The following is a 23,220-nucleotide window of genomic DNA, read 5'->3' on the forward strand; positions in this document are numbered from 1 at the left end:
AACGTACTGTATCATTCATACATTACAGTTGACACGGACTTGTGTACCTGGTCTGCGTTGTATGACACCATGGACTGGTAGGCTATGTCAGCGACAGCAAAGATGTGTGGCGGGTTCGCGGTGCGTTTCGCTCCTATGTACATCTTTGTGTACTGTGCCAGGAAAAGGATAAGGCACATGTAAGGGGATTTCATTTGAATTTGATACCAACAAGTAAGTTAGCTACACTATATGCAGCTAAAATGGGCTGACTCAAATACAACAACCTTCTAGCTGCCTTCTAGTATAGCAAAAAGACAAAGAGATTAAAGAAGTGCTCTGGAACTTTGGAGCGTAATATGTTTTTGTCTTTTTTTAAACCTCCCTCTTTGAGCTGGATGTGTCATTGTGTAGTTCATACATGCCTAATCTATGAGCATAATTACGATCTTACATCAATTAGCCACGAAATCCCTAGTTTGAAAGCGACTGTTTCCTGGAGGATATGCCATTTTCTTTCGATTTTCCCACACATGGGCCAGCCCCCTAGCAACTCGAGTTCAACCAATGAGCTTCAGCCCCTCGCCAATTGAGGGACAGCTAGCAAGAGGCACATTATGCACACACAGCAGAGCGAGAGTGAGCCATTTACTTTATGTTCATATTCCTTTTATTCATTCTAATTGTTGCTGCATTGTTGAGAAGGAACCCGCAAGTAAGCATTTCATTGGACAGTGTATACCCCACATATGACTAATAAAACTTGAAACTTGAGAGCGATGACGTGGTACCACTTTTGGCTCGTGAGTGCTACTTTCAGAACTATTTTCAGAACGACTGGCTAGAAAGTACACAAAAGTACCGGAGAATCTCTTCAAGCAATTTTCAAAAATATAATGACTAGTTATGACTAGTTTAATTATGTGCAACATGCCACAATGGACAATATAACGTCAAAATAGTATCATGGCATTTTGTCTTGAAGGGTTCAATTACAAAAACATCAGCAGTTCAGTAAAGACAAGCACCATTTTTACAGAACAGCATAAACTCTAAAAACATCAGCAGTTCAGTAAAGATAAGCACCATTTTTACAGAACAGCATAAACTCTAAAAACATCAGCAGTTCAGTAAAGACAAGCACCATAAACTCTAGAGAGAGAGAGAGAGAGAGAGAGAGAGAGAGAGAGAGAGAGAGAGAGAGAGAGAGAGAGAGAGAGAGAGAGAGAGAGAGAGAGAGAGAGAGAGAGAGAGAAAATGACACAAACGATTCCCCTTGCGCTGTGAGAATAAGCATTCGGATTCAACAATAAAACGTGTTTCCTGTGTTAAGACAACGGGAGCGTGGAAGGGAAAGAAGAAATGGGGCACTGGGGCCCTAATGAGATACGGTCGGGTACATTCAGTAGTGTCTGTTTGGCCACATTAACACACACGCTCGCAGGAATACACACAGACAGACAAACACACATCGCACACACAAATACACACACCTGTGGGCTATACAGCTCCATCTTGTGAAATGGGTTAACTGCAATGAGGATGTCTCCAACGTAGGTATAGATCTGGTCCTTGGCATAGCGCCTCTGAAGCTGCTCTGTGACTGAATTCTGGGAAGAGATCAAACATGCGCACTCAATATTGTGACATTCAAAGGTAATAATTGATGTTTGAAGAGACGTCATCACAGTGTTTCAGTATCATTTGACGAGGGCCTCGGTGCAGAGCAATGATTACCGAGGAAACATTGCAATAAGATTAAACACTTATTAGGATTGCTTACAGTATGCTGGCAAATTGGCAATATATCTGTCAGTGTAAAACGTAATAAATGTACACTGTCGTTGATCACATGAATATGAGAATCTGGACTCAGTTCCGTTCATCATCTCCACCTTGATTCCATTAGGCATTGTGCTTAGATCATACATTCTGTTTCCACCCCCTCTCTCGGGCCAGACTAGGATATAAACAAAACCAGCCATCTAGAAGAATGGGCAAAAATATCCTGAGGCGACTGAGTAATTTGTATGTTTCAATATGTCAATGGAGCACTCAGCTTTGATAAATCACCCCAAATGTGTTTGGTACAAATATAGCTATTTTGCTTCTATATTCATTTAATACCGATGTAGAGACTAGAGGGAAGTAATTCTGAGAGGAAACACTGTCCTAACTTAAACTGTGGGTGGTTATCAATAACCTACACTCATAGACAAAATGGTGCTATCTAGAACCTTAAAGGGCTCTTTGGCTGTGCCCATAGGATAACCATTTAGAGAAGAAATGTGGGTTGAAGGTAGAACTCTTGGGTTCCAGGTAAATCCCTTTCCACAGAAACCCAAAAGGAACACAAAAGGGTTATATCTGGATCCAAAAAAGGTTCTCCTATGGGGACAGTCAAAGAAAACTTTTGGGAACCTTTTTTTTCTTTTACAAGAGTGTAGGTCAGGTATGGCAGCTTTGATGGGGATGGAGGCAACAAAAAATGTGAACTCATCATGAGGGGCTGCAGTGGCTCATGGGTCTGTGTACCCACATCCATACCCACACATGCAGTCAGAGCTAGCCCTAGCCATTTGGGAGCCCTAAGCGGTAAAAAAAAAGAAGTTGCTTCCGTTTTGGGTAATTTATCGGTGGGCCTACAAAATGGGAAGTCAGCCACCAATTGCCCCTCCCTGACCTAGGTTATTAATACCAAGTGAGAATAAATAAAACCACTTTGACACTGATTAACACAAAGCCAATTCAATTGTATTTGTGGATCTGAAAGGATTGGCTAGATTTGAGCAATATGGCTAAGAATTCCACCTATCGGCTAAGGGGAAGCTATTACCGTGTTGATAATACATATCCGATATCTTCAGCCAATTGAATCTCTTACCTCATCAAGTACTTCCAGGGTGACAAGGTCATCCACTTCGTCGGGGGTGGGGCTTGATGACATAATTTGACCACCTTTCTTGGTGTGGATGCGCTCATGCCTACAACACAGGATGCAATATAAAGTCTAAAGCAACTAGTTGCATCTAAACAACTAACTTATAACAGCAACATAGCTGATAAGTGATTGCAGTAGATTCATCCAGCATTTAACAATGGCTTCACATTACATTCCTCTATAAACTTATTTTCTTAAAACTCCAAGCCTTGACTCCTTTTTCTCTTTTTACTCTCTATCTACTTAAATTAAACAAATCTCCCACATCCACACACTCCCACATAAAAATACTACAGTTTACTATGGAATACTACAGAACTTAGCATAGAATTCTGTAGTAAACTGTAGTATACTGTAGAATACCATACTACACACTTTAGTATTCCTCGATCGTGTGTAGTACTTACTATATCATTTTGTAGTATACTGTAGAATACTATAGTAAATACAGTTTGCAGTATACTAGTTTGCAAAAACACTACAGTCCGCAAAAACAATGCCGTTTTAAAAAATTATTATTATTACAGTATTTCATTTTCATTCCTACAGGACGTTAGCTCTCCAGGAACAGGGTAGGAGAGTCCTGATCTAGATCTATTCAAGCTGTGCTTCTACACAAGCTTTTTGCCCACGATGACAATTTAGCTGCATGACTATCCAGACACTCCTCTCCTAGTTGTCCTTTCAACCCCTCTTGAGTGCGACTCCAAGCAAGCGTTTACCTCCCCAGGCGGATAAAGGTTGAGGCTGACCACAACAGAGCTTGACCAACTCTTAAACAAATAAATTGTTGGTCCCCACTGATCCTATTGTTATTGTGTCTAACTGGCTAGTAGCTCCTTTCCCTGTTTTTTTCCCTCCCTGCCTTGAATGGTGCCATGACATGTCTTAATCCACGCTGTCTGACTCTACTGGCTGGTTGTGCTAAACCTGATTGTAAAATGGTGCTGAACATTTTTTTTAAACTGAACCTTTATTTAACTGGGCAAGTCAATTAAAGAACAAATTCTTATTTTCAATGATGGCCTAGGAACAGTAGGTTAACTGCCTTGTTCAGGGGCAGAATGACACATTTTTTTTTACCTTGTCAGCTCGGGGATTGGATCTTGCAACCTTTCAGTTACTCGTTCAACCACTAAGCTACCTGCCACCCCCTTGGCTGGTGTTTTTACAAACATTTTCCAATCCTCGCTTGACCAGCAACACGTGCCAGTATTGTGGAAGAACTCAATGATTCTACCCATTCCTAAAGCATCTAATCCCTCTGTGCTGAATGACTTGACATCCTTAGTAATGAAGTGCCTTGAGAAAATTGTGAAAAGTCATGTGTTCTCAGCGCCACCCAGAAACTCCTCGACCCGTTTCAGTTTGCTTATCAGCCCAGTAGAGGAGTTGACGATGCCATTCTTATACTCCTCATCATGGTCTATAGACATCTAGAGGGTGTAGTCTCCTCATCATGGTCTATAGACATCTAGAGGGTGTAGTCTCCTCATCATGGTCTATAGACATATAGAGGGTGTACTCTCCTTAACATGGTCTATAGACATCTAGAGGGTGTACTCTCCTTAACATGGTCTATAGACATCTAGAGCCACCTCGTTAAGTTCGCTAATGACCCTGCCTTGATCAGCCTGTTGCATGGTGATGTGGAACACCATGGCCCGGTCCTAAATGACTTTGTAGAGTGGTGTGACCAATCCCACTTAGTCCTCAATACCAACAAGACCAAAGAGATGTGCATAGACTTCAGGAAGCGCACAACACCTACCTCTGCAACATCTATCAGAGTTCAGAACATAGAGATTGTAGAGGAATATAAATATCTGGGTGTCCTCTTGGACAATAAACTTCAGTGGAGTAAATGCACAGACCTGATCTACTAAAAGAGTCAACAGAGACTGTACTTTCTCAAAAGGCTGGGATCTTTTAATGTTGACTGTACTATACTGACTCTGTTTTACAAATCTTTCATTGAGAGTATTTCAACTGCTTGTAATTGTTTGTTGGCAAGGATTATCACCACAGCATGTAAGTTACTTGGAGTCAAGCAGACAGGCCTGGGATGAGATCTTTAAGGTCAGGGCCCTCTGCAAGGCTCACAAAATAATTTTAGACCCCAGCCACCCCCTGTACCCGGACTTTGAACTAGTCCCCTCTGGGTGCAGGTATAGGGCACCCCTCAGCAGCAAAAACACAACAAGACAATCATTTGTGCCAGGTGTAATTTCCCTCCTAAATAGCTCGGGCTAATGTTCCTATCCACCCAGTAAGGCCAGCAGGCTAGTCTCTTTTTATTGCTATGTAACTGTTAGGGAAATTGTATTGTCAATTTGTTTTGTAATTAAACGCCACTTTACATGACAGTGCAACAAAATGTCCCCATGGGGACAATAAAGTCAGTAAAGCTGTGACAATGTCATTTTTCACGCTATTTGATGGGTCATACATAGTTTGATTTGTTCAAACATGGGTGTAGGTTGTAAAAACTACAGTCAAAGTTAGACATGAAACAGAAGACGGCGAAACGAACAACACATCTACACTCAAAAGGGTCTAGCCTGACTAAAACACACCTGGAACACAAGGATGACAGTGTCATCCTTTGATGTCGACAACAATCATCTAGACAATGACTTGATTTCAGCAAAGTGCTGGCTTGTGGGTAGGCTACAAACTACAGTCTACAGTTAGGGCGTTGATTAGACAAAATAAGTGGGCAGGTAACTAGCTACCCCTACAACCCCTACCAGGGCATTCATAACCCCTACCTGTCGTTACTGTCTGTGCTTCTGTCTGTCTTTCCATGATGGCTTAAATGACAGAAATAACATTACAGTTCATAAGCAGGATATGACATCGTTGCAGTGGTTGAACTTGATATCTGGGCTTCAGGGGCCCAACATTCAGTCACTGGTGAAACTTTGAGCCTGAAGGTGACCCAATATCCAGCTGATGTGCAATTTGGATTACTGTCTACATCCAAATAAAAATTAATGCCTCTCTCCTCCAATGGCAGACAGTTGTGCAACCAGTAGGAACGTAATAGAATGTAATAGAACATAAAGTACTGTGTGGAGTAGGTGAAGCTTGGGTTTGAAAGTTAAGATGAAATAAATGCACTACATTTTCACATTGGATCACGGCATGGGTCCCTTTCGTAGATAACAAGTGACAGGACTGTATGATAACATGTAAAACATGCAAGGTTATATAAGAATAGGTCTACATGACCAACAGAGAGATGTCATGAAATATATTATGGAAGGAGTTTCTAGAATGTTCCATATGTTGTTTTTTCTTCTTCTTTTATTTCACCTTTATTTAACCAGGTAGGCCAGTTGAGAACAAGTTCTCATTTACAACTGCGACCTGGCCGAGATAAAGCAAAGTAGTGTGACAAAAACAACAACACAGAGTTACACAAAAACAAATGTACAGTCAATAACACAAAATAAATCAATGTACAGTGTGTGCAAATGTAGAAGAGTAGGGAGGTAAGGCAATAAATAGGCCATAGAGGTGAAATAATTACAATTTAGCATTAACACTTGAGTGATAGATGTGCAGATGATGATGTGCAAGTAAAGATACTGGCGTGCAAAAGAGAAAGAGGATAAATAACAATATGGGGATGAGGTAGTTGGGTGTGCTATTTACAGATTGGCTGTGTACAGGTACAGTGCTCAGTGAGCTGCTCTGATGCTTAAAGTTAAAGACGGAGATATAAGACTCCAGCTTCAGTGATTTTTGCAATTCGTTCCAGTAATTGGCAGCAGAGAACTGAAAAGAAAAGCGGCCAAAGGAAGTGTTGGCTTTGGGGTGACCAGTGAAATAGACCTGCTGGAGCCTGTGCTATGGGTGGGTGTTGCTTTGGTGACCAGTGAGCTGAGATAAGTCAGGGTTTTATCTAGCAAAGACTTATAGATGACCTGGAGCCAGTGGGTTTGGAAACTAATATGTACTGAGGGCCAGCCAACTAGAGCATACAGGTCACAGTGGTGGGGAGTATATGGGGCTTTAGTGACAAAAACGGATGGCACTATGATAGACTACATCCAATTTGTTTGGTAGAGTGTTGGAGGCTATTTTGTAAATTACATCGCCGAAGTCAAAGATCAGTAGGAGAGTCAGTTTTGCGAGGGTATGTTTGGCAGCATGAGTGAAGGAGGCTTTGTTGCAAAATAAGAAGCCGATTCTAGATTTAATTTTGGATTGGAGATGCTTAATGTGAGTCTGGAAGGAGAGTTTACAGTCTAACCAGACACCTAGGTATTTGTAGTCGTCCACATATTCTAAGTCAGAACCGTCCAGAGTAGTGATGCTAGTCGGGCGGGAGGGTGCGGGCAACAATCAGTTGAAGAGCATGCATTTAGTTTTACTAGCATTTAAAAGCAGTTGGAGGCCACGGAAGGAGAGTTGTATGGCACTGAAGCTCGTTTGGAGGCTTGTTAACACAGTGTCCAAAGAAGGGCCAGATATATACAGAATCGTGTCGTCTGCGTACGGGTGGATCAGAGAATCACCAGCAGCAAGAGCGGCATAATTGATATATACAGAGAAAAGAGTTGGCCTGAGAATTTAACCCTGTGGCAGCCCCATAGAGACTGCCAGAGGTCCGAACAAGAGGCCCTCCAATTTTACACACTGAACTCTATCTGAGAAGTAGTTGGTGAACAAGGTGAGACTGTCATTTAATGCAAAGGTCAGTTGAATCCTGAATGCATAGTGCTATGTGGGGCCTTTTTAGCTTGTATCTTTCTACCATTGGCTAACAGAGGTCATCTGTATCATGATGGTACCTTGTCTTCCCAGTGGTTCCTATCTGCTGGTTGAGGTCTATGAGCTCCATCAGCTGTTTCTGCAGGATCCTCTCTCGGCCTACAATCTGGCTGATGAACACATGCTGGAGCAGGTCTAGAACGTTAGGCCTCAGCTCAAAGTCCTTGATCAGACATCTGTGGGTGAGACAGTTGGACAGGGAGAATGTTACTTATGCTCTGGGCCTTGCAATCAGCAAGTGAACATTGTGATATTCTGATTCATGCTTCTATTTTAGAGGGTGAATGGTTTATGAAGAGCAAATCTGAAGAGGATAATAAACCAAGTATTTTGGCCTGTAAATGAGAGGGATTGTTTACACGTTTGTGCTCTGTAATTAGCAACGACACACACACACACACACACACACACACACACACACACACACACACACACACACACACACACACACACACACACACACACACACACACACACACACACACACACACACACGCACACACACACGCACACACACACCAACAGACACATAACATACACACACACCCAGCTCCCATTATACTCACTTGCAGATGAAGTCGTTAAAGTGGTCCGACCACAGCTCCGGCTGGTACAGGGTAGGGGGAGGGTTTCTGTATGGGGGAAATAATCAAAAGATAAGATAAAATGTGAATTACACAGACTGGGAGGAGAACAGAGTCTACGGCTGGGAGCAGGATGATGGAATGATCATCACACTGTGCTTCATTTCAGATACCAAGAGAAATCTCAATGTTAAGCCTGACACTCACATAGCGAAACTTTAAGGCCACTTGGATCTAAGCATTTTGGTGAAAAACACCAACAAATGATTTCGAAGCTAAACAGCACCAGGTTGTACTTGTAGAATGCTGACATAAACTTGTCATGGGACCATCAAAATGTTGACAGGTGTTATGCCAATCGGAAATAACACAGTTATAAGACATTATACCCATTATGCAGACTTTCTCCTCCAATCTCAAAGTATCCATAATGAATACAAAAAAGTGGTCCTTTAACAAGCAAATACAGCCAGAGACTGTAGTTAGCCCCCCAACCCCGACAAGACAAGACCACACCCACTAAGGAACAATAACGCTAATTTGTATAATTCCCTGTCCTGTTTAAAGTGGTTCTTTAGGAGAGGGTGCTTGGCACAGGTTGTAAGATTTGATATTGACTCGCTAATGCATTGGGCCCTTTTCACGTCCGCACTGACAGCGATTCATTGCTGTAATGGGAGGGCATACATCTCCTGGTTATCACACTTAGTTCACACCCCATATAGACAGAGTGTGTGTCAGACATTTAAATGGACTCTGTTCTGCCAACGCTCCCACTATTAAAATGAATTCTTATCTGGAAGACAAACAGGTCTGGAGAAGCTGTGGGGAGGGGAGAGTCAACCATCTGCTATCTAGACTTGGATACTGGAGCTGAATGTGGAATCAAGGAGCTGAGAGGAAACAAGGACGCCTACTGTAGCGATATACTGGTGAGAGACTAAAGGGTTTTGACCATTGTAAAAGGACGCAGCCATCAGTAATATTGAGTCAAGATAATAGCAGTGGTCAGACAAGCTCATCACATCTCATCAAATGCTCATGCAACTAATTAATCTGTGTGATTAGTACAACCTACTCAATGTGTTTAAAATGTGTAATTCCGGGAAATATCTTTCTACTCCTTTACTAAGAACCGTTTTGATCTGAAGAACCCTTTATGGAAATGTTAGGGTATAATTAGGCTCTCAAATAAAGGCCTTATAATATATGTAATGTATTGTCATAAATAATTACATTTTAAAGGCTAATAAGGCTGGTGGAACCATTCATAGAGGGTACTGGGAAGAATATAAAAGGGTTTCTCGGGTAAACAATTCATAAAGAGTTCTAGGTATAACCATTTACAGGGGGTTCTATGAGTACCCTACATTGTGGGTTCAGGTAGAACCCTCTGTAAAGGCTTTTAACTAGCATCAACAAGGGTTCCCCTATGAGGACAAACTGAAGTGTTTTTTTATTACCCTTCCTTCACCTAAATTCATGTATTTTGGACATGTACTGTATGCTGGGACATATTTTGTGTGTGTATGCTTTCCTGGCTGTGTAGTGTGTATTTTAGACTTGACCTGGGGTCTGTTCCCGTCCCTTATCTGTCTGGGTGACTGCTAGGCAGTGCCAGGCCAGAGGGAGTGTTGGCAGAACTGCTCTCTCTGGGATCAAACCGGGATAATCCTGAACACAGGTTCCCTAGCCATAATCCAGTGGAGGAACAGCTTCCGGACATATTGGGTGATGTCATCGTGGCTATTAAAAGGGGACAGCACTTCAAGCAAAACCAGCCTTCGCTGGTCACTAGTGTGTGAGTAAGAGAATGAAATGAATCACTGTTGAACTCAAGACCCATTTGAATGCATTAGTGAAATGCATTTACAAACCTGCTCAATGTGTTTGATTACTTGTATACTCGCACGTCTGCTGGCATGACAGGACAGTGTTGGATGTAGAGTGTTGGCAAAACAAAGGATAAGGGAATTTTGGCAACCAAAAATACAAAAGTCAGTGGCATTCATCCCACTGAATCTATTGAATTTTGTTCATTTAACATGGTTTCTCAATGGAGATCCTGGCCAGCATGGTGAAAGAGGAGTGTGAGGGAAGTGTGTGGAGAGAGCCTGCAGCTCTTGTAACAGCAGTCACAAAGATTCAGAGATAGCTGTGTGATGATGACTGCTCTGGAACAAAAACCCCCAAGCAAAGAGTACACTAACAACAGAGGGGAGAACTGAGAGAATGGCCTTTGTGTGTGTGTGTGTGTGTGTGTGTGTGTGTGTGTGTGTGTGTGTGTGTGTGTGTGTGTGTGTGTGTGTGTGTGTGTGTGTGTGTGTGTGTGTGTGTGTGTGTGTGTGTGTGTGTGTGTGTGTGTGTGTGTGTGTGTGTGTGTGTGTGTTTAGACGGAGAGGGTCATAGCAAGGACGAGAGAGACAAAGAGAGAGAGACACAGAGAGAGAGAGAAAGAGACACAGAGAGAGAGAGAGAGAGAGAGAGAGAGAGAGAGAGAGAGAGAGAGAGAGAGAGAGAGAGAGAGAGAGAGAGAGAGAGAGACAAAGACAAAGACAAAGATAAAGAGAGAGAGAAAGACAGAGAGAGAGAGACAGAGAGACAAAGAGAGAGAAAGACAGAGAGAGAGAGAAAGAGAGAAAGAGAGAGAGAGAGAGAGAGAGAGAGAGAGAGAGAGAGAGAGAGAGAGAGAGAGAGAAGAGGTGAAAGAGAGAGAGGTGAGAGGTGAAAGAAAGAAGGGAGAGGAAGCTACTCTTTTGTCATTTACCATTTGCAATTTTTCCAGTCTAGTGAGGCATGTGTGTGTGACTGTGTGTTGGTGCACACAGTGGTGGGGTGGAGATGGATAAAATGTTGTGGCGTCAAGATGACAGCGGTGATGAGCGCTTGTGCACCCGCCTCACAGCCTGAAGACCAACGACAGTAATCAATAACCATTCACCTCCTCCGCCCCCAACACAGTGGGGGCAGAGGAGGAAAAAGATGATCTAGACTCCCCTCCCTATGATGATCTAGACACCCCTCCCTATTTATCCACAGAAAGAGGAGGATCACAGTAAATAGCAGAGAGAGGTGGTACGTCTAAGCTGCTGTAATGCAAAAGAAAGCTATCTATTCATTTTGCCTTCTGACAGATCCAAGTTGTATGGAAGGACAATTCATCTCGCTGGCTACAGAACTGTAGAGTGCAAATGGTTTTGTAAATTGCAGTCCAAACTGCCTGCACTGCCCTACTTTGACGTTCTATTCTACCAACTGAAAAGCGCAGTAAGAAAACCTAGTTGTGATGATTGTGTTGCTCTTTTGTGTATGAAGGGCCCTCACAGTGTTCTACAGGAGCACCATCGAGAGCATACTGTCAGGCTGCGTCACAGCCTGGTACGGCAACTCCACCGCCGCTGACCGCATGGCTCTTCAGAGGGTGGTACGCTCAGCCGAATGCACCATTGTGTGCACACTGCCTGCCCTCCAGGACACCTACAACGCCAGGTGTCGCAGGAAGGCCAAGAAGATCATCAGGGACCTCAGCCTCGCCACGGCCTGTTCTCCCCATTTTCATCACTCAAATGTGGGCAGTACACAAGCATTATTGCTAAAACTAAGACTGGCCAATAGCTTCTACCCCCAGACCATCAGGCTGCTGAATAGCCACCACTCGTTAGCTACCTGCTACCCCTGCCCCCCACTGACTTTCTACCACCCCTCAACAGACATCTACCCTACCCCAATGGACATTTATCATTATGAAAAGCCACCACGGCTGCCATCTGTGTAGCAGTTAGATTGCTAGGCCGGTGTTAGTTGTTGGGGTAACGTCTCGTTGTCTGATATCTAACAACAGATGTTAGACATAGCTAACGCCTAGCCTTTAGCTCAGTGATTTAGGAAAATACTTCCTTCTCTGTTGGATATCTTGCACTGAAAACCCCGGTTCAATCCCCAGATGGTTAAATGTGCAGTTATAGGAGCCTGACCTGGGGATTTTGAAGAGAGCTCTCATTGGATGGAGGTCGGAGAGGGGCGGGTCTCCATCTCCCAGCTCTATGGCAGTAATGCCCAGGGACCAGACGTCACAGCGAGCGTCATACGTGGAGTCCAACTGCTGCTCACACGCTATAACCTGTAGACGGAGACACGCGCACACACCCTCATGACGATTAGCAGCAGGAAAATGCAGTCTGTCTTTCTAATAGTTTCAAAAAGCTTGTCTAAGGAGAATATTATTGAGAGTGTCTTGGGAGTTACGGGCACACCTTTATCAACAACTGCTGCAGGCGTCTACGGGGAATATTGTACAGATAGGGCACGCACGCACACACACACACACACACACACACACACACACACACACACACACACACACACACACACACACACACACACACACACACACACACACACACACACACACACACACACACACACACACACACATCACACACACACACACACACACACATCATCAAGAGTGCATGCACACACACACACACACACACACACACACACACACACACACACACACACACACACACACACACACACACACACACACACACACACACATCATCAACAGTCATGCAGACACAGTGCACACACACACACACACACACACACACACACACACACACACACACACACACACACACACACACACACACACACACACACACACAAACCGCCATCAACAATATCCTTAGGCCAAAATGGCATCCCACTAACAAAATATATCTCCCCATAGGAGACACATACGGTACGTACACAGACAGAGCATCGATACACACAGTTAAATCCACACCCAGACACCTCAATCACCTGCAGGGAAACAACAGTAATCATTCCCAAGGTACATACTTTAGTAGCGTACTCAAAAAAATGCATAATATTGTCCAAATATAACAATTACAACATCATTAAGACACCTTTATCGACAAGGGTCCCAAAATGAAATATTCTAAATGACAAAACGTCACATGAACATAGTGAAGTAAACATTAACGTGCAGAATGCACAACATAGCACAGTACACACGCACAAACATAGATGAAGAGTAGTGTCATGAACATGTCACAACTCACATGAATAACAAGAAACCATAAGCAATACGGAATCTTCTTCTCAACAGTCATGAAGAATATTCAGCATTTACGACAACAAGAAAAGCCAAGCAGATACATTAGAATCCATCTTGCCTTACCCTCAACTCAAATCCACTAAATTTGAGGTACTCTTATCTTTTTCCAACAAAGCACAGTAGGTACCATCCAACCCTTCGTAAAATACTTCCAGAACTGGCAGAGAAACCTTACGATAGCCTATCGACTATCTGCCGCACTCCTCTCTCTGGTTCTGTCCGGTGTTCTGTACATTGTTGCTTTTGAAAAAGTATTTTTTTTAATTCAAATGGTCCACCTGAAAGGACATCCACCTCTGAATCTAATGTCATTAGTTATACTCTATGTAAACGTTATGTAAAATGCCATTTCTCCGCGTGAGTTAACACCAAATACATTTGCAAAGTGGATGTAAAAGTCATGTAAAAAAAGAAGGATGGCCGTTTTAACCAGGTCACCTTCAGCATCGTGTTGTAGTGTGAGCCAGCCAAGCGCTAGTGTCTTGTGACAGACAAGAACATTGAGTAGCTGGTCAGAGGTCAACACTCAGGTGAGATTTGGTTCTTATTCGGGGCTCCCGAGTGGCGCAGCGGTCTAAGGCAGTTCATCTCAGTGCTAGAGGCGTCACTAAAGACAACCTGGTCCAAATCCAGGCTGTATCACAATCGGCTGTGATTGGGAGTCTCATAGCCGGAGCACAATTGACCCAGTGTCATCCGGGTTTGGCCGGGGTAGGCCGTCATTGTAAACAAGAATATGTTCTTAACTGACTTGCCTAGTTAAACAAAAGTCAAATAAATCAATTCTACTTATCAAGGTCAACAAACGTCAGCATTCTTTCTACAGGTCCAGTGTTGGGTGCTGTGTAAGTGTCTAGCGAGGTAAAGGGAATGAGGCCTACCTCCGGCGCCATCCAGAAAGGTGTTCCCACCGAGGTGTTCCTACGGAGACGAGTGTTCGTCAACTGGGCCGAAACACCTGCACAAAGACACAAGGACAACATAGCTCAATTAAATAGGAACCACAGTATGAACGGCTGTATACATTGGGACATCACAGTTCAGTTACATAGGATATCTATAGATTTTTTTTCATCTCATGTCCATCAGACAGAAACCAGAGCAGCTGGTTCCGATGATGAGCTGTCATAGGGTCAAAGAGGGAAGTTCTATTCATATTCCAGCTGGGATGGATGAAGTAAACGGAATTCCTGACCCACTCTGTTAGTCATGATGGTGCGGTCACTGGTGACATTGAACGAAATCAGACGTGTGCACGCATGCACGCACGCACGCACACACACACACACACACATACATAGCCTCAAACATAGCCTAAACACACGTGATCGCTCTCAAGCAAATGATGGATTGCTTTGAATTACAAATAGCCCCAAGTGATTTAGCAGTGCATTTGACTACAAATCCATCATGAACAAACCTCAGAACGACTATATTAGCACTTGCTTTCTAATCTACACAATACTGACTAACCCATTCAAACCATGACATGATTTAATTGGGATTATTTGGTAAGTGTTCCCGTTATCTTCTGGTCATTTTGAAAGGAGACGGTATACACTACGTTCCTAAAGACAATACTCCATACATTTCCATACAGTACTCGTTATATTTTGTATGCTTAGCAGGACAGAAAAATTGTCAAATTCACTCACTTATCCAGAGACCATCCCTTGTCATCCCTACTGCCTGATCTGGCAGACTCACTAAACACACGTTTCATTTGTAAATGATGTCTGAGTGTTGGAGTGTGCTACTGGCTATATGTCAATTTAAAAAACAAGAAAATGATGCCGTTCAAGTTTGCTTAAAATAAGGACTTTGAAATGATTTATACTTTTACTATTGATACTTAAGTATATTTTAGCATTTACATTTAATTTTGATACTTAAATATATTTAAAACCAAATACTTTTACTCAAGTTGAATTTTACTGGGTGATTTTCACTTTCACTTGAGTCATTTTCGATGAAGGTATCTTTACTTTTACTCAAGTATGAAAATTGGGTACTTTTTCCACCACTGCTCATGTGTTCATATCAAAATGTCTGGACAATCAGCGACAGGACGAGCCACAGTCGTGACTCCAGACTCCAGTCCAGACAAATCAGTGTGAAGCTGCAGTAGGTGGTAGAGGAGCAGCTTGAACTGAATCCACCAATGGGCACTAGGTTATCAACAGAATGCAGCGAGACTACTACGGACTGAGAGAGAAGCTGTGCATCAACAACTAGCTGTGTGGTTACTATGTGCTCATATGTTTAAACAGACAACTGGAGAATTCCAAAGTGTTTTACAATACAGTATATGACATGTTGCTAGCATAGATGAATATACAGTATACAGTACACTCCATCTGAGTCAACAAATCACACACGTGTAAAACAATGTTAATGTTGGCTTTTATCTATGCTGTATGTAACTGTATAGTGAATATGAATGAACTAGAGTATAAGACAATGTTATTTGTAAAGAGTATATAATGGATATCTCTCCGAGGACTTCCTTGCTGAATGGGTTAAACTGCATTCTGGATGGAATGAATAGGCAGGAGAAGGACTGCAGTAAGCAGCAGATTCTCAACGGTGCTGTAGCAAACATCAAAAGGGATTAGGATTATATGCAGGAGGGGATATACACAGGGCTGACACACTGTGCTGCACGTGCACGTGCACATGCACACACGCTCATGCATGCACACACACACAAACGATGCATGCACGAACACATGCATGGTACTAGCAGAAAAATGTTTGCACAGATAGTCAGTATACAGACACATTTGAGTCATTTATCAGAGCGACTTGGGTTAAGTGCCTTGCTCACATGCACATCGACAGACTTTTCACCTAGTCGGAATTGGGATTCAAACCAGCAACCATTCGGTTACCGGCCCAATGCTCTGAATCGCTAGGCTACCTGCTTAGACACGCACACACACAGAAAACCTACACCCAATCAAACACACACGTCCTACACACATACGTTCACACATATTAACTCGTATTTAACCATTTCATGGTTGGTGTGATGAAATGGTTATGAGGCCCTGACAAGTATGCACAAAGACTGCCCTATAAAAAGCCCCCGTGGCCTTTCTTTTCTTACAACATTACCCAGAGGCAGGGCCCGGCGGAACACCCTTAATAATCATCAGAGAGATAACACTGTCAATTAGCATATTCATTAAGAAACTGAAAAGATGGCCTCCATCCATATTCTTCTACTCTTTTTCAGGGCTTATTTTTCTTCGGGTGGTGATGAGTCACTGCAGGGGTTTTATCTTTTCAGCTGCTTAGTGTAGCGTGGGACGTGCCAGTCCCCCACATGGAAAACTATTAGCCTCGGCGTGACGCAGGACACGCGTGGAGCACGTGTCCCTCCTATCTGCCTCTCTCTCGCTCTCTCTCTGTCCCCCCATCTCTCCTAGCCACCTATGTCCAGCCCCCTGTATCACCACTGTCTGTCTATTTCGTCGCTCTGGGCCGTCTGTCTGTCTGTCTGCCTGCCTGTCTGCCTGCCTGTCTGTCTGTCTGTCTGTCTGTCTGTCTGTCTGTCTGTCTGTCTGTCGCTCCACGTATCAATGTGCCCATTGATATATTCCCCAACCTTTCTCTTATCAAAATCAGTTACCAGGATTCCGGAGAGAAGCGAAATACAATTTTTCCTGCACAGCATGACAGCCTATTGGAATAAATGTGCAGTTGAGTGTCTTTTAGTTTTCACAGTGGGTGAGAGAACATGGGTCGCCAACCCCAACAAGAGTAGACTACATTAATTCAGTGGAAGAGGATTTGGGTGATTCTCACCATAATGACAGCACATTTGAAGCTAAATGAAGAAACATAAACTCTTCTCTGTTCCCATGACAATCTTTTGTTTTTGTCATAGCAACACATATTTATGCGGCAAGTAGCCTAGCGGTTAAGAGCGTTTGGTCAGTAACCAAAAGGTCGCTGCTCGAATCCCTGAGCTGACTCGGTGACAAATCCGTCGATGTGCCCTTGAACAAGGCTCCTTCCTGTAAGTCGCTCTGGAAAAGAGCGCCTGCAAATGATCTATTTTTTAGATGCATAACATTTTGATACCCCCCTCCCCCTTTCGAATCAGTGATATGTATACTAGTTTACAGCCTCAGAAACACTGATGAAACCAACACAACACCACACTGTAAAACACAGACCTCTGTACCTCTGTACAAACGTACGGGGCGTTATGTATTTCTGATGGGGTGCTTATCAAAATAAAGGCATGCTTGATCAAATGAATCTGACCATGGGATATTCAGACAGCCTCAGACACTCCTAGTTGTTTATAGGTCACCTCCTAACTCTGTATTCATAATGTAGTGTCGCACTGGTATTTGTGTGGAGGACTTCGCTAAATCAGATCATACAGAAGGGTCATTTGAAAGGGAGGGGGTACAGTGTGTTTCCTGGAGTGCAGGTTTGATTGAATCCTGCCCTCATTTGAATGAAGTATTCATGGGGAATGTGGTGAGTGAAATATTAAACAACAGAGTGGAAGGAGAACATTGTGTGTCCAAATGACAGCTCCTCTGTAATAACATCGGAGCTTTTCTATAGTCTACCATGACTTTACTATCCTGACCAAGCAATGCTTTCCTGTTGGCTGACTTTGACAGAGCCAGAGGAACTTTAAAGCATGAGTCATCACTATCTCCCTCTCTCTTTCTCTCTGTGGGGTCGTGAGTCATCACTATCTCCCTCTCGCTTTCTCTCTGTGGGGTCAAGAGTCATCACTATCTCCCTCTCGCTTTCTCTCTGTGGGGTCGTGAGTCATCACTATCTCCCTCTCTCTTTCTCTCTCTCTGTGGGGTCGTGAGTCATCACTATCTCCCTCTCTCTTTCTCTCTGTGGGGTCATGAGTCATCACCATCTCCCTCTCTCTTTATCTCTGTGGGGTCGTGAGTCATCACCATCTCCCTCTCTCTTTCTCACTGTGGGGTCATTAGTCATCACTATCTTCCTCTCTTTCACTCTGCGGGGTCTGCTCCTCCTATCTGCTCATTTCATATGTCCGGGTTCACCCTCCTCCTCCTAACCCCCTTCCTACCCTGATTGCGTGAATGCCAAGCTTCCCCGTTATCTCTCCGCTACCCAGAATTCCCCCAAAGTAATTAGCATCTTCACATGGCCTCTGCACTGGGGCTGATACGGACTGAAGCCAGGGTGGCGACCATCTATCTGAGGGATTGGGCGAGCACGGCGAGCCATGAGAGTATCACTTTAGAGTAGCTTATAGCTAAAGTGGAGCCTCCTCAGAAGTGAATACCTCGTTAATGGAAGTGTTAAACAGAGGAGCGGCAACAAAGAGCGCAAATGGGCGAAGTGTGTTATTCGTGGAATTTCTATGGAGCCGACAAATATTCGCAAGACCCATTACTCGTTGGTTTAAGTGAGGGAAGAGAGGGAGAGGGAGGCAGCGACATGCGCAGGTTGATGCTTTTAAGAGAAGCTTCGCTTAACAGGCTGAATAAAGATGAGATTCAGCTGTAATGGAAAGAGGCATGCTGCTTTTCAGGCCCCAAAGGAGCTTCGCTGAGTCACTGCTGGAAATGGCCTGAATCATTTCTCCTTATTCAGACTCTGGCTAGCGCACAGAGAGCTTCATTTGGTTGAGAACAACAGGAAACAAATCAGTGCTGCATTGCTAACACAACGAATAAAAACAATGTCCTCTGCGGTGAGGCCAAATGCAGGAGACACTGCGTCTAATGGAAATGTATTTGCGGCTACCCACCTACTACCTTCCCACCACCGGGTAAACATATTCCACCCTGGATAAGAAAATAAATGTAAGCCAATTAAGGTGGCAAACAATTTGGGGTAATGGATTTGATCCATCGGCAGTATCACAGACACGTAGGCACACATAGACCTGCTGACAAACACACACACACACACACACACACACACACACACACACACACACACACACACACACACACACACACACACACACACACACACACACACACACACACACACACACACACACACACACACACACACACACACCACGTACCAAAGTCCACCAGCTTCACCCCTCCTTGTGTGGTCAGTAGGATGTTGTTGCCTTTGACATCCCGGTGGATGGTCTTGTTGATGTGCAGGTGATGGAGACCCTGTAACAGCAGAGATAGTAGTAATATAGTAAGTCATCGGAAGAGGGTCATTCAATTCATAGTTGGGAAAAGTAATTTTCAGGCTTTGTCCCTCTCTCTCCCTCCCTCTCTCCCTCTCTCCCTCTCTCTCTCCCTCTCTCTCTCTCCCTCTCTCTCCCTCTCTCTCTCCCTCTCTCCCTCTCTCCCTCCTCTCTCTCTCCTCTCTCTCCCTCTCTCTCTCCCTCTCTCCCTCTCTCTCACAAGACCATCCACCGTTCAAAGAGCACGCTTACCGTGAGGGCCTCGTGTATGATATAGGCAATGATCGCCTCATCCATTCTGTCCCCTCTCTTCAGCATGCCTTTGGCCAGGTCTGTCACCGAACCTCCATTGCAGAGCTACAGGCACATAAGAAAGAGAGAAGACAATGGCTTTCCTTTGCTAAACCGTAGCGTGAGTCAGCATATTCTGGCCAAAGCCGAGACAATGAGCTTAAATCTAGATATGCCACATCTAGATGTGCATACTGTAGCTTCGCATTGTGTAACACCCTTCTGATAAAAGCGCTGGGTACAAAATTAAGATTTCAGAAGGAATCTTCAAAGCTCTGAAGACCATGGTGGTGATAGTTGATTATTTTGTTCAATCTCTCTACGCTTATCTATTTGAAACAGCTTAGGGGGAGGTAGGAATCGTGTGTATGGAGAAAATGCAGATTCTCCTAAGAGGGATATAATCGGCTTTGTGATGACTAAACTGTAATTATTAAAGATGTGCGAATCGAGGTCCTCGAATCAAGCACCTCCGCCTACTTTGGAGACTATTTCTGTCAGGAAGATGAAAACCCATCCATATGCATATGCCTTGATGAAAATCCATGAAAAGTGTTTTAAAGTATACATTTGGCAGAGAGCTTTTACTGAGCGGCATGTCAAGGGAAAACAGACTTGTTTTCATTACCAAGTAATCAGTGCCCATTTTACACTACAATTTTTTTTTTCATAACCTAAGCTTGATTACACAACAAATCTCTCGTATGAAGAAATGTCACTTTCTGCATACTACATAAGGTTACAGTGCGAGCAGCAGAATCTATCTCCTTAAAGTGAGGACGGGGCTCTATTATCAATGTCAACGCCTGCCTGAAAATCACAGAAAATCACAGAGAATTGCCCTAGGTGTTGCCAAGGCAACAATAATACCCCATTATTTTGGGCTGTCATCATCTGACCTCCAGATAAAGAGAAAACGCCCTTGAGTGCCGACTGAGATGCGGAGGAAACCGAGTGGCACATAATAGTACAATCTAAGTAGCTGTGTCTAAGTACTTTATAGACGGATACAATGGCCCCTCATCTGCATCAGTGGGAAGCTTGAATCAAGCAATAAATATTTTGTCTCTGCACTCTCAGAAATGCTACTTGTTTTGCCTGCATTTTTCATGAGGAACTGCATGCATAAAAGCATTTTTTTTTTTGCATTCTAAAAGGGAAATGTCTATTTGTCTAATTATGCGTAGAACACTTACACTCCTATAATCAGAGACATCTCTGTCTCACTTGTGCATTGAAGGGATAATGAGGGAAGAAACCTCAGTGGTTACAGATAATTAGAAGCACCCTCTTGTGGAGGACAACCGAAAAATGCTTCACATTCATTCTCAGAGTGAGTCACAAAACGCAGAGTGTAATCATCAATGCAATCATGTCTCCTATGATGTAATGGTAACCAGTTATAGAGTTTATACCGTTTTTTGGTGATGTTTGTTTCCATGATCATTCACACGTCACGGGAAAAGCAAGCAAAAACAACGTTTTAATGCTAAATTCCCAAAATAAAGGAGGATGGGAAATGGATGGAGGAAAGATGCAGTAACACAACCAGGTTTTTATAGAGAGCTTCTCTGTTGGTGACTTGGTAAGGAGTTCCCAGAAAGACAGATCCATTTTCTGATCTCATTAACATTCTGTCCACATGGCCCAAAGCCATTGTGCACTGTGTCTCTGCCCTCGTGTTTCTCTGCCAGTTACATGCACTCATTGAGCTAACCACAGGGAGTTGTAATTTGCCTGTTCCACTTAGCCTGCAGTTTACAGTACACAGTGTGCACTTTTTAAATGGGAGAAATGAAAGGAATATACAGTCCTGTATAAAAATGCTGAGCTATGTTGTATGCTCCAAAACATTTGAAAGTTGTATTATTTTAAACTAATAAAATGACTTGTGGAAAATTAAATAACTATAAAAAAAGATAGGTGTCAAAATGATTGCTGGCCCGTTTTCAACCACTGGTGTGTGTGGCCAAAGAACCCCAAAATAATTTCTCATCGAAAGAAGGATGCATAATCAGAAAAGAACCCCATACTTACAGTAAAATATGGCGGCAGAGATTGAAGTTATGGGGCTATTTTGCTTCCACTGGTTGCGGGGCCCTTGATGAGGTCAACGACACAATGAACTTTACCCAGTACCAGGACATTCAACTTAACCGCAAGTGGATCTTCCAGCAAGACAATAACACCAAGAACTAATAAAAATCCACAAAGAAGTGGTTATTTGACCGCAAAATCAACATTGGCCTTTGGCCATCTCCGTCTCCAGACTTGAAACCCATTGAAAACCTGTGGTTTGAATTGAAGAGGGCAGTCCGTAAAAACAGATGAAGGACATCAAGGATCTGGTAAGATGAATTGGTCAAACGGCTCAGTGTTGTCATACTTCCGTAGTAATACAAACAGTGGTGCCAATCATTTTGACACGTACAAATCTACAAAAACAGAAAGACACCTTGTGAAATCAAATCTGAGCAGTTGTGTTAGCAGAAAATAATAGCATTTCTGAATTTTTTTGGAGCACACAATATAGCTCAGTATTTGTCTTTTTTGCTCATCTTTATCAAGGGTGCCAGTAATTTTGGTCATGACTGTAGGTGGACGTGATGCTTTGATATGCTTAACTTCTCCTATTGTCTTATGTTTCCTTCAACACTTAGATACGGATGTCAAGACGTGTGAGGACGACAGACAAGATGAGTGGCAGCCAGGTGGTGTATTGTCAGGGACGTCAGATGATGTCAAGCATCCTTCACATGTGAGAGCTTCACACAGACCCCTAGAGGGCTGAACATGGGCGAACTGATTTACCCTCGCAAGGACTAAACCATGGTATGTTGTCTCTGCATGTCTGTCTGTCTGTCTGTCCTGGTGATACGGAAACACATTGTTACATAGAAGCTCAGTCAAAACCCCCGTATTCCAGAAACTGTAACAGTAATACTTCACTTCCCTTTCTGCTAGCCCCGGCTATTTCCTATCAGCCTTTGCAGACAGACTGCAGTCGAGCAGAGCGTATCAGAAGCCTCTGCAGACAGGAGCGTCTCACGGAGCCGGCTGAGCCTGACGTCAGAGTCCACATCACTGCCGAGATCACCTGTCATCATTAAATTACACAGGGCAAGGCAGACCGATCCATTTTAATGAGCTAGCTAGGCTCCAGTGCCATGGTATTAGCCAAGCTAAACGTTAGCACTCGCTCTCCTGGCCGCACTGTTTGGTCTTCTAGAGTGCCCCATTTAAGGCCAACATGAATTATTTTGGACATGTTGAAAGGCGGTCGCACCAGCTGGCTGACTAAAAGATGACGTGTGAAATTTCACACTTAGCTACATTGTTTTCT

General features: G+C 43.5%; 1 protein-coding gene across 3 annotated transcripts in view; it reads right to left on the bottom strand.

Annotated features, from left to right (window-relative positions):
- myo3a (myosin IIIA) overlaps positions 1–23,220 on the bottom strand; it is an 87,929-nt gene that overhangs the window by 40,391 nt on the left and 24,318 nt on the right. For 2 of the 3 annotated variants that reach the window (XM_052504993.1, XM_035758127.2), the window contains exons 4-13: positions 19,839–19,943; positions 19,467–19,566; positions 14,299–14,375; positions 12,261–12,406; positions 8,269–8,334; positions 7,723–7,878; positions 5,692–5,733; positions 2,864–2,963; positions 1,473–1,589; positions 48–152 (exon numbers count right to left, since the gene is read on the bottom strand). In XM_052504993.1, coding sequence (XP_052360953.1) covers positions 48–152; positions 1,473–1,589; positions 2,864–2,963; positions 5,692–5,733; positions 7,723–7,878; positions 8,269–8,334; positions 12,261–12,406; positions 14,299–14,375; positions 19,467–19,566; positions 19,839–19,943 — 1,014 coding nt within the window. The remainder of the gene's footprint in view (positions 1–47; positions 153–1,472; positions 1,590–2,863; positions 2,964–5,691; positions 5,734–7,722; positions 7,879–8,268; positions 8,335–12,260; positions 12,407–14,298; positions 14,376–19,466; positions 19,567–19,838; positions 19,944–23,220) is intronic. The other variant, XM_052504986.1, reaches the window with a different exon arrangement.

Source organism: Oncorhynchus keta, chromosome 4, assembly GCF_023373465.1.
Source record: "Oncorhynchus keta strain PuntledgeMale-10-30-2019 chromosome 4, Oket_V2, whole genome shotgun sequence".
NCBI lineage: Eukaryota > Metazoa > Chordata > Actinopteri > Salmoniformes > Salmonidae > Oncorhynchus > Oncorhynchus keta.